At 33.8% G+C, this 12,587-nt stretch overlaps 1 protein-coding gene across 1 annotated transcript in view; it reads right to left on the bottom strand.

Moving 5' to 3' along the window:
• Positions 1 to 9,840, bottom strand: part of scd (stearoyl-CoA desaturase (delta-9-desaturase)) — a 40,022-nt gene extending 30,182 nt beyond the window's left edge. The window contains exons 1-2 of the mRNA XM_062054835.1: positions 9,557 to 9,840; positions 9,047 to 9,318 (exon numbers count right to left, since the gene is read on the bottom strand). Of these exons, the coding sequence (XP_061910819.1) occupies positions 9,047 to 9,318; positions 9,557 to 9,825 (541 nt within the window). The 5' untranslated portion in view covers positions 9,826 to 9,840. The remainder of the gene's footprint in view (positions 1 to 9,046; positions 9,319 to 9,556) is intronic.
• Positions 9,841 to 12,587: the final 2,747 nt, after the last annotated feature.

Below are 12,587 nucleotides of genomic sequence, written 5' to 3'. Positions count from 1 at the left end.
TAGATAGATAGATACACATTTTGTTCTCTAAATGTGGCTCCACCATAGACTATATATGTATACATAGATAGATAGATAGATAGATAGATACACATTTTTTTCTCTAAATGTGGCCCCACCATAGACTATATATGTATACATAGATAGATAGATAGATAGATAGATAGATAGATAGATAGATAGATAGATAGATAGATAGATAGATAGATAGATAGATACACATTTTTTTCTCTAAATGTGGCCCCACCATAGACTATATATGTATAGATAGATAGATAGATAGATACACATTTTTTTTCTCTAAATGTGGCCCCACCATAGACTATATATGTATACATAGATAGATAGATAGATAGATAGATAGATAGATAGATAGATAGATACACATTTTTTTCTCTAAATGTGGCCCCACCATAGACTATATATGTATAGATAGATAGATAGATAGATAGATAGATAGATAGATAGATAGATAGATAGATAGATAGATAGATACACATTTTTTTCTCTAAATGTGGCCCCACCATAGACTATATATGTATACATAGATAGATAGATAGATAGATAGATAGATAGATAAGATAGATACACATTTTTTTCTCTAAATGTGGCCCCACCATAGACTATATATGTATACATAGATAGATAGATAGATAGATAGATAGATAGATACACATTTTTTTCTCTAAATGTGGCCCCACCATAGACTATATATGTATACATAGATAGATAGATAGATAGATAGATAGATAGATAGATAGATAGATAGATAGATAGATAGATACACATTTTGTTCTCTAAATGTGGCCCCACCATAGACTATATATGTATACATAGATAGATAGATAGATAGATAGATAGATAGATAGATAGATAGATAGATAGATAGATAGATAGATAGATAGATAGATAGATAGATAGATAGATACACATTTTTTTCTCTAAATGTGGCCCCACCATAGACTATATATGTATACATAGATAGATAGATAGATAGATAGATAGATACAAATTTTGTTCTCTAAATGTGGCCCCACCATAGACTATATATGTATACATAGATAGATAGATAGATAGATACACATTTTTTTCTCTAAATGTGGCCCCACCATAGACTATATATGTATACATAGATAGATAGATAGATAGATAGATAGATAGATAGATAGATAGATAGATAGATAGATAGATAGATAGATAGATAGATACACATTTTGTTCTCTAAATGTGGCTCCACCATAGACTATATATGTATACATAGATAGATAGATAGATAGATAGATAGATACACATTTTTTTCTCTAAATGTGGCCCCACCATAGACTATATATGTATACATAGATAGATAGATAGATAGATAGATAGATAGATAGATAGATAGATAGATAGATAGATAGATAGATAGATAGATAGATAGATAGATAGATAGATACACATTTTTTTCTCTAAATGTGGCCCCACCATAGACTATATATGTATAGATAGATAGATAGATAGATAGATACACATTTTTTTTCTCTAAATGTGGCCCCACCATAGACTATATATGTATACATAGATAGATAGATAGATAGATAGATAGATAGATAGATAGATAGATAGATAGATAGATAGATAGATACACATTTTTTTCTCTAAATGTGGCCCCACCATAGACTATATATGGATAGATAGATAGATAGATAGATAGATAGATAGATAGATAGATACACATTTTTTTCTCTAAATGTGGCCCCACCATAGACTATATATGTATACATAGATAGATAGATAGATAGATAGATACACATTTTTTTCTCTAAATGTGGCCCCACCATAGACTATATATGTATACATAGATAGATAGATAGATAGATAGATAGATAGATAGATAGATAGATAGATAGATAGATAGATAGATACACATTTTTTTCTCTAAATGTGGCCCCACCATAGACTATATATGTATACATAGATAGATAGATAGATAGATAGATAGATAGATAGATAGATAGATAGATAGATAGATAGATAGATAGATAGATAGATAGATAGATACACATTTTTTTCTCTAAATGTGGCCCCACCATAGACTATATATGTATACATAGATAGATAGATAGATAGATAGATAGATAGATAGATAGATAGATAGATAGATAGATAGATAGATACACATTTTTTTCTCTAAATGTGGCCCCACCATAGACTATATATGTATACATAGATAGATACATAGATAGATAGATAGATAGATAGATAGATAGATAGATAGATAGATAAACATTTTTTTCTCTAAATGTGGCCCCCCCAAGCCAAAATAATTGCCCAGGTCTGCATTAAACCAATCAAAGCAACAAATTAAGTCAAAGCTTTTTTCCAAACCAAATTAATCCTTGCAATCCTTATTAGAGGCTTTTGACTCAGAATGGGTATTGTTTACCTTTCACCTGATACTACTACCATGAATTGATTAACGTGGACCCCGACCTAAACAAGTTGAAAAACTTTTCCGGGTGTTACCATTTAGTGGCCAATTGTACGGAATATGTACTGTACTGTGCAATCTACTAATAAAAGAATCAATCAATCAAAAAGTACCACAAAAATGGAAAACATGCACATTGTTCTAACAAAAAAACACCGGGATTTTGTGACTCAAGTTGAAAAGACGTGTAATTGAAATACTCCGATTATATTGATCAAATAACTAAGTAATACATTTAAAAATGACAAATAAAATCCACAGAAAATAGTCATAATGATCGCAGCAATACAGCACATGTGCAGAAAAGCGACTTTTATGTTGTAGTTTGGGCGCTCATAATTCTGGGGGTTCCTGAATGCAACTGTAACGTCATCGGTGCCTAATGAGGAAGTGCTGTGGTGTTGCGGCTGCTGGCTAACACGAGGTCTGCTGTAAAGGGCAGAAATAAGTTTTAAAAGAGCTTCAGACTGCGTGCCATTAACGACAAGGCTCTACTTGTACAATATCACTACTGTACTACTAATAGACTTACAAGATGTTACTTGTACGATATCACTGCCAAGTACTTATTGGCTTACGTTTACGTTGTGAACCAGGTTTCGGTGCCCATCCCTACTTTTTGACACCATGTTTGTACGATACCTTATAAACATGCAACAACAAAAAAGCCTAAATTGCTGGTTTGAGCCTCAGAAGCTGATGACGTTTTATGCAAAACAAACAAACCCTTACTGCCATCACGCATGGCAGGACGTCGCCAAACACAAGGAGATAAGTTAGTCAGCTGACATGAAAGGATCATTAAACTTGCTTTTGCCTTTTATGCTTGCTAGTTCCAACCACGGTCATGCATGTTACTTTTTTTTGGTAGGTATCTTTTGAAAAACAAATTCAAGTCATTAAAACGCATGACAAAACTTCATAGGAGACTTTAGCATAGTGCTTCTTAACCATAGGGCCGGCAAAAAAAATATCCGTTTCTCGGCTGTGGTCCGTATACGTTGCAGTTGTAATACACTTTTCCACCACTTGTCGCAGTAATGACAATGAAACAAACAGAAGAAGTCTGGAGCTAAAGTTGTGGAAAAGTTGAAGCGCAGAAATTATGACTTAAATGGTACAGCTCTATTTCATTTGCACTTTAATTTGATTGACAGTTTAGTTAAGACACATTCATAAATATTGTAGATTATTTTAGCACAACATAGATTTTTCAGCAGTTATTTATGAGTTCCTTCTTATGCAGTTTATTTTGTTTGTACTTATTTTTCTAAATCAGCCTGACCTAAGCCTAAGGGTTATGTGTTGAATAAAATAATAATCTTTGTGGTTAATACATGGTTTCATATTATTTGACAAGGTTTTGTAAACTGTAAGTAGGTTAGATATAATTATTGAATATGATTAAAATTAAGACTAATTCAGCGTTAATATTTGAGTGGGCACCGTCCCCCTTTGGAGTGGAAAAGTTGGGCCCCGAGTTAAAAAATGTCAGGAACCCCTGCTTTAGCTAGGGATAATACTCGAAACCGGTTTTCTCGGTTGTTCGATAAGAAAATAACCGAGTCCTCGGACTCGAATCCCTTTTTGAGAACCGGTACCCGTTATCGAGACCACTATAGTAAAGAAAAGAGTTGGTTCTTTATTCGAATCCCTCGGAACGAATCCCGTCCCAACCAGAAATGCTCCGTGTGACATCACAAGAAATGACGTCACGTAGCTCAGTCATTAGGCGCAGATAGCGAAAGCAGGAAAAAAATGGACGGGAAAAAGAGCTCCAAGGTGTAATAAAGTTCAAAACAAAAGGTATAATCCAATGAATAACTTTACTGAGAGATTTGAGCAGGGTAAAACACATGACGAACATGTTTACCACCAACCGGAAACATAGCAACCAGGCTAGCAACGCACCTCCTTTACGGCAGCTGTCGCAACGTTCTTAAAGCAACCGCAGCACATACATATATATACAACATATCTCCCTTTTTGAACTTTTGTTTTTCTTTCCTTGTAAACAAAACAAAATCACACTGTAGATGTGTTGTCTGTCTAATTATAAATAATGCAGACGAGGCGTGTTGGCTGAGTTCTTGACGTTTACTTTCACAGCGTGGCAACATGCAACACTTTTCGGGGCTACCGCGCATGCTCGTAACTCCCGTTGCATGCTGGGTAGTGTAGTTGTTATATTCTCTAGCTCATAACATTTTTCCCCCATAAAGAAATAATGTTAACTCAATAAAGTGTATTTCTTTTTTTAGCTTTAACTTTTCATTTTTTAGCATTGTAACCACATTTGCAAACAACTTTTCTCTTCATAGAATTTTCTTTAAATAAAGAAATGAAGTGCAAAAATGTCAAAGCATCATAACAAACAGTTATGTCAAATAGCAGCAGAAGTGCACTTTTTGGAGAGCTGTATTATTTTCAGTTTTGTGCCCAAGGGACTGATTTTATTTAACACTATATTATTATTTATACACCTATAGTGATCAGAGAGACAGCTTGTTTTTGTGTTACTGTATATATTTGTTTTTCTGAAAAAATCCCACTTAATATACTTTGGGTAACAACAGTCAATATTTATTTATTTATTAGATTTTATTTTTTTCTTATATAATAAAAGTGAGCTTTTGTTAAACCAAATATTGTGTTTTTTTCCATATACAACAACCTATCTGGACTCAATAAGAGAATCGATAAGGAATCGGTTCGATAAGAGGATTCGATAATAGGCTCGAACTCGATAATTCCTTATCAAACATCATCCCTAGCTTTAGCATAAACTACGATCAACAAAAAGGACAGACTTAACGTACATTTTTTGCGTTTTTACTTTTTTTAATGTATTCCAACAAGGGCTGCAACTAACGATTAATTTGATAATCGATTAATCTGTCGATTATTACTTCGATTAATAATCGGATAAAAAGAGACAAACTACATTTCTATCCTTTCCAGTATTTTATTGGGGAAAAAAACAGCATACTGGCACCATACTTATTTTGATTATTGTTTCTAAGCTGTTTGTACATGTTGCAGTTTATAAATAAAGGTTTATAAAAAAAATTAATTAATTAATTTTAAAAAAAAATTTAATTAAAAATTGCCTCTGCGCATGCGCACGAATCGATGACTAAATTAATCGCCAACTATTTTTATAATCGATTTTAATCGATTTAATCGATTAGTTGTTGCAGCCCTAATTCCAACAAGACAATATTTTAGTGTACTGCACGGTAGCTCAATTCAAGATTTTTGGCTTTTTAACAGACTAATTCTGTTTCCACTCGATTTATTAGCTCAATTATACACTTTAAAGTTGATAAATACTGTTCTTGCAGCGTAAATTGGTGAGAGTTTGACCCTGGAACAGACTAATTCTGTTTCCACTGGGTTTATTGGCTTAAATTTACACATTAAAGTTTATAAATATTGTTCTTCCAGCGTAAATTGGTGACAGTTTGACCCTGGAACAGAGTAAGTCGGTTTCCACTCGAGTTATTGGCTCAATTATACACTTTAACGTTGATAAATATTGTCCTTAAAGCTTAGATTGGTGACAGTTTAAAGTTAAAGTACCAATAATAGTCACACATACACACACTAGGTGTGGTGAAACCCATGCCCTTGATCACCCCCTGGGAGGTGAGGGGAGCAGTGGTAGCCGCGCCCGGGAATCATTTTTGGTGATTTAACCCCCAACTCCAACCCTTGATGCTGAGTGCTAACCACTGAGTAAGTACACTTTAAAGTTCATAAATATTGTTTTTGCAGCATAAATTGGTGACAGTTTGACTAATTATGTTTCCACTCGATTTATTGGCTCAATTATACACTTTAAAGTTCATAAATATAGTTTTTGCAGCGTAAATTGGTGACAGTTAGACCCTAGAACAGACTATTTCTGTTTCCACTCGATTTATTGGCTCAATTATACACTTTAATGTTTATAAATATTGTTCTTGCAGCTTAGAATGGCGACTGTTTGACCCTGGAACATACTAATTCTGTTTCCACTCGATTTATTGGCTCAATTATACACTTTAAAGTTTATAAATATGGGTCTTACAGCGTAAATTGGTGACAGTTTAACTCTGGAACAGACTCATTCTGTTTCCACTTGATGTATTACACTTTAAAGTTTATATATATTGTTCTTGCAGCGTAAGTTGGTGACAGTTTGACAACGGAACATACTAATTCTGTTTCCACTCGATTTATTGGCTCTATTATACACTTTAAAGTTCATAAATATAGTTTTTGCAGCGTAAATTGGTGACAGTTTGACCCTGGAACAGACTATTTCTGTTAACACTCGATTTATTGACTCAATTATATACTTTAATGTTTATAAATATTGTCCTTACAGCTTAGAATGGTGACAGTTGGGCCCTAGAACAGACTAATTATGTTTCCACCTGATTTATTGGCTAAATTATAAACTTTAAAGTTTATAAATATTATTCTTGCAGTGTAAATTGGTGACATTTTGACCCTGGAACAGACTATTTCTGTTTCCACTCGATTTATTGGCTCAATTATACACTTTAAAGTTTATAAATATTGTTCTTGCAGCGTAAACTGGTGACAGTTTGACCCTGGAACAGACTAACTCTGTTTCCACTTGATTTATTACACTTTAAAGTTTATAAATATTGTTCTTGCCGCGTAAACTGGTGACAGTTTAACCCTGGAACAGACTAACTCTGTTTCCACTTGATTTATTACACTTTAAAGTTTATATATATTGTTCTTGCAGCGTAAATTGGTGACAGTTTGACAACGGAACATACTAATTCTGTTTCCACTCGATTTATTGGGTCAACTATACACTTTAAAGTTTATAAATATTGTTTTTGCAGCGTAAATTGATGAGTTTGACCCTGGAACAGACTAATTCTGTTTCCACTCAATTTATTGGCTCAACTATACACTTTAAAGTTTATAAATATGGTTCTTGCAGCGTAAATTGATGACAGTTTGACCCTGAAACAGACTAATTCTGTTTCCAATTGATTTATTACACTTTAAAGTTTATAAATATTGTTCTTGCAGTGTAAATTGGTGACAGTTTGACCCTAGAACAGACTAATTATGTTTCCAGCCCATTTATTGGCTCAATTATACACTTTAATGTTGGTAAATATTGTTCTTGCAGCGTAAATTGGTGACAGTTTGACCCTGAAACAGACTAATTCTGTTTCCAATTGATTTATTACACTTTAAAGTTTATAAATATTGTTCTTGCAGCGTAAATTGGTGACAGTTTGACCCTAGAACAGACTAATTATGTTTCCAGCCCATTTATTGGCTCAATTATACACTTTAATGTTGGTAAATATTGTTCTTGCAGCGTAAATTGGTGACAGTTTTACCCTGAAACAGACTAATTCTGTTTCCAATTGATTTATTACACTTTAATGTTGGTAAATATTGTTCTTGCAGCGTAAATTGGTGACAGTTTGACCCTGGAACAGACTAATTATGTTTCCACCCGATTTATTGACTAAATTATACACTTTAAAGTTTATAAATATTGTTCTTGCAGCTTAGAATGGCGACTGTTTGACCCTGGAACAGACTATTTCTGTTTCCACTTGATTTATTGGCTCCATTATACACTTTAAAGTACATAAATATTGTTCTTGCAGCGTAAATTGGTGACAGTTTGACCCTGGAACAGACTAACTCTGTTTCCACTTGATGTATTACACTTTAAAGTTGATAAATATTGTTCTTGCAGCGTAAATTGGTGACAGTTTGACCCTGGAACAGACTAATTATGTTTCCACCCGATTTATTGACTAAATTATACACTTTAAAGTTTATAAATATTGTTCTTGCAGCGTAAATTGATGACAGTTTGACACTGGAACAGACTAATTCTGTTTCCACTTGATGTATTACACTTTAAAGTTTATATATATTGTTCTTGCAGCGTAAATTGGTGACAGTTTGACCCTGGAACAGACTAATTCTGTTTCCACCCGATTTATTGGCTCAATTATACACTTTAAAGTTCATAAATATTGTTCTTGCAGCGTAAATTGGTGACAGTTTGACCCTGGAACAGACTAACTCGGTTTCCACTCGATTTATTGGCTCAATTATACACTTTAATGTTGGTAAATATTGTTCTTGCAGCGTAAATTGATGACAGTTTGACCCTGGAACAGACTAATTCTGTTTCCACTCGATTTATTGGCTCAATTATACACTTTAATGTTGGTAAATATTGTTCTTGCAGCGTAAATTGTTGACAGTTTGACACTGGAACAGACTAACTCTGTTTCCACTTGATGTATTACACTTTAAAGTTAATAAATATGGTTCTTACAGCATAAATTGGTTACAATTTGACCCTGGAACAGACTAACTCTGTTTCCACTTGATTTATTACACTTTAAAGTTTAAAAATATTGTTCCTGCAGCGTAAATTGATGACAGTTTGACCCTGGAACAGACTAATTCCGTTTCCACTCGATTTAAGCAACCAAAAATACACCTGTTAAGAGTGCAACATGTTGCGTTCAAGGACAGTATGTGACTAACGTTCCTATGTGGAAGTATACTCACACCAAAGCAGGGTGGCTGTGAAGGCTGCGGGGATGAGGAGCACTCCGTAGGCGGCACCTGTGTGCAACAGAGTCATCGTGATGACGTTCCGCCACACGATGACCAGTGGAGGTTTGGGGCCTTCCTGCTCCTTGTACGTGTGGTCAAAAACATCTTCCCGGCAGGCCTCCGGGGGACCATTGCTGGAGGTGCGTTCCTGTTCCTGTTCCTGCTTCTGCTGCTTCTTCTCCTCCGCCTCCGTCATCGTTGTGCTGTCTGCGGCCTGTCGGGCGCTTTTGAAATATTCACGCCGCCCCCACGCAGGGAAAGGAAAAACACCTGTGAGCGTCACGCAGGAAGGAGGTCGATGCTCTCGTCGAGCTAGCGGTGCAATGGAGGCTGGAGAGAGGCTTTTTTTTTTTTTTTTTTGAAGCAGCGGTGATGCTAGGTTCAAGCTCGCTCCGTTGCGTAACGTCCTATGTGACACGCGGCCACATAACAGCGTGAAAAGGCGCTTTCTAGCGAACTCACCAAAGAGGGCGCCGTGGACGGTGTGAATGGCTGTGAAGCGGTGGTGTAGTCACGCCGTGCCGTGTCGTGCCGCTACAGGGAAGACAGAAGAGTCCCGTCTGCAGCGAACGCATCAAAAATGAGACACGGGAGCGCTTTGCGGCCGGCCAGCCAATCGGCGCGCGGGACCCGCCCACTTTCTGCTTTTTGATTGGCTGGCCGGCCATCTGCTGTTCGCCACTGCTGAATCCAGATGTGTTATAACGCTCTGGTTCTGTTGCTAACACCATACTCGATGTTGTCTTTTTTTTTAAATTTTACAAAACCGAATATAATGGAGCATACAGCAAATAGAAATATAATTTAAGTCCGTTTTAACCTCACAGTGCATCTAGACGCTCGGCGACGCCCACTCACGTTATGACCATACAAGTTAGATAAACTTGTCAGAGGTGGGCGATACTGCATATTTTGACATCGATGCGATACCAAGTCATTACTGGATCAGTTCTGCCCGCAACTTTTTACTTAATTTTTTAGACGATTGTTATCTTTATTTTTTTTACCATCAAGTTGTTGGTCAAGATTATAATCAGAAAATTTTTTTAATCAACAAACGTATTTGTGAATAATTTACCAGTATATTAACGTCAACAAAAATATGTGTTAAATTACATACAATTGTAGAATCATTAGTGCAAAAAAAAAATAAAAAACCCAAAATGGCTCCTATTCAAATTATTTGGCTTTTTGCCCTCGAGTCCTCAATAAATGGATGATGCAACCACCACCGCTCCTCTCTACTGTCCTCTTGTGGTTATAACGAGTATATATCTGATCTTCCTATAATGCCATGACATCATCATAGCTTTTTGAGTCGGTCCTGGATCTAATCTTTTATCTTATTCTCGTGAGAAAAACAAATACAAATTCCACCAGAAGGTGAAAAGAGCAGGAGACGATGAACTGGCAGATCAGCTGGCGACTAACACTAGATTAGCTCAGATGTCATGTCAGTAAGACCGAGGCAAAATCATTGATTAAAGGACATATTTTGAAATAAATAAATAAATAAAGTGTTGAAATCACATTGTGTCATGAGTACAACAGGAAGACATATATATGCAATACAGAACACCAGTAGGGACGGGAAGAACTGTAAGGGGGAGCATCATCATGGCTTTTTGGGTCGGTCCTGGATCTAATATAATAATAATAACAACATATTCTCGTAAGAAACATACAAAATCCACCAGAAGGTGAAAAGAGCAGGAGATGATGAACTGGCAGATCAGCTGGCAAAGCTAATATTTCAGTATGTTATTTCTAAATATTGTTAGGAAGTTGTACAATTTATCATATAGTATTTTTGGTTACTTATTTCATCACGTTTTCTTTTATTGTTCATTATTTTGGTATTTTTTGTGTTTATCTTATCAGCAACATAAAAGGCAAAACATGAGTTTTTACCTTTTTTCTTTTTTGATTATAGCTTCAATTATATATATTTCAAAATGGTGTTAATATTTATTGTTCAAATTTTTTTCAAGATATATTTTGCTGTATTTATCATGTATTATTTTGGTAATATAAACCGTTCATGTTTATTATATTTCTGGTTATCATGTATTTTTGGTTACTAATTTTAATATTTTTTCTTTAATTGTGTATTATTTGTTTGTTATTTATTTTGGTTACCTTACCAGTTAAATGTATTTCTATTATTATTTTGTTGTTTTTTATGTGTTCACTGTTTTTTTTAATAATAGCTGTATTTTCTATATAATTCACAGTTTTCTTAATATTTATTGTTTGTATTTTTTTAATATATATTGCATTCTTTTTGTTGATCATGTATTATTTTTGGAAGCAAATTATACTATTTTCTATTTTGTTCAAATTATTATTTTTGTAATTTTTTTGGTTACCCTATCAGCTACATAAATGTTACAAAAGGGGGTTGTATAATATTTTGCCACTTTTGAATTTTTTTTTTTTTTTTTACAATAGCTGTATTTTTATATATTTCACTGTTTTGTTCATACTTATTGTTCTTTTTTTAATTTGTATTATTTTTTGTTAATCGTGTAATATTTTGGGACGCTAATTATAATATTTATTAAATTTTATTATTTGGACATTATATTGTCATTAATGAATATAACTATAACAATAATAATAGCCACTATATCTACAGCATATTGCAAACTACAACCACCTTATCAGCAACATAAAAGGCAAAACAAGAGTTTTTACTTTTTTTTTTTTTTTGGATTATAACTGCAATTATATATTTCAAAATGGTGTTAATATTTATTGTTTAGATTTTTTTAAATATATATTTTGTTCGATTTATCCTGTATTATTTGGTAGCTAACCGTTCATGTTTATTATATTTCTGGTTATCATGTATTTTTGGTTACTTATTTAAATTTTTTTTTCTTTAATTGTGTATTATTTGTTTTTTATTTATTTTGCTTACCTTATCAATTAAATATATTTTTATGAATATATGTATTTTTTAATATAATTTACAGTTTTCTTAATATTTATTGTTTGTATTTTTTTAAATATATTTCATTCTTTTTGTTTATCATGTATTATTTTTGGAAGCAAAATATACTATTTTCTCTTTTGTTCGTATTATTATTTTTGTAATTTACTTTGGTTACCCTATCAGCTACATAAACGTTACAAAAGGGGGTTGTATAATATTTTGTTGCCTTTGAATTGTTTTAATTGTCTTTTTTATAACAGCTGTATTTTTATTTATTTCACTGTTTTGTTCATATTTATTGTTGGTTTTTGTGAAGTGAAGTGAAGTGAATTACATTTATATAGCGCTTTTTCTCAAGTGACTCAAAGCGCTTTACATAGTGAAACCCAATATCTAAGTTACATTTAAACCAGTGTGGGTGGCACTGGGAGCAGGTGGGTAAAGTATCTTGCCCAAGGACACAACGGCAGTGACTAGGATGGCGGAAGCGGGAATTGAACCTGCAACCCTCAAGTTGCTGGCACGGCCACTCTACCAACCGAGCTATACCGCCCT

This window comes from Entelurus aequoreus, linkage group LG08 (genome assembly GCF_033978785.1).
Source record: "Entelurus aequoreus isolate RoL-2023_Sb linkage group LG08, RoL_Eaeq_v1.1, whole genome shotgun sequence".
Classification (NCBI taxonomy): Eukaryota; Metazoa; Chordata; class Actinopteri; order Syngnathiformes; family Syngnathidae; genus Entelurus; species Entelurus aequoreus.
The sequence above is the reverse complement of the archived record's forward strand: the minus strand, read 5'-3'. Positions and strand labels throughout refer to the sequence as shown.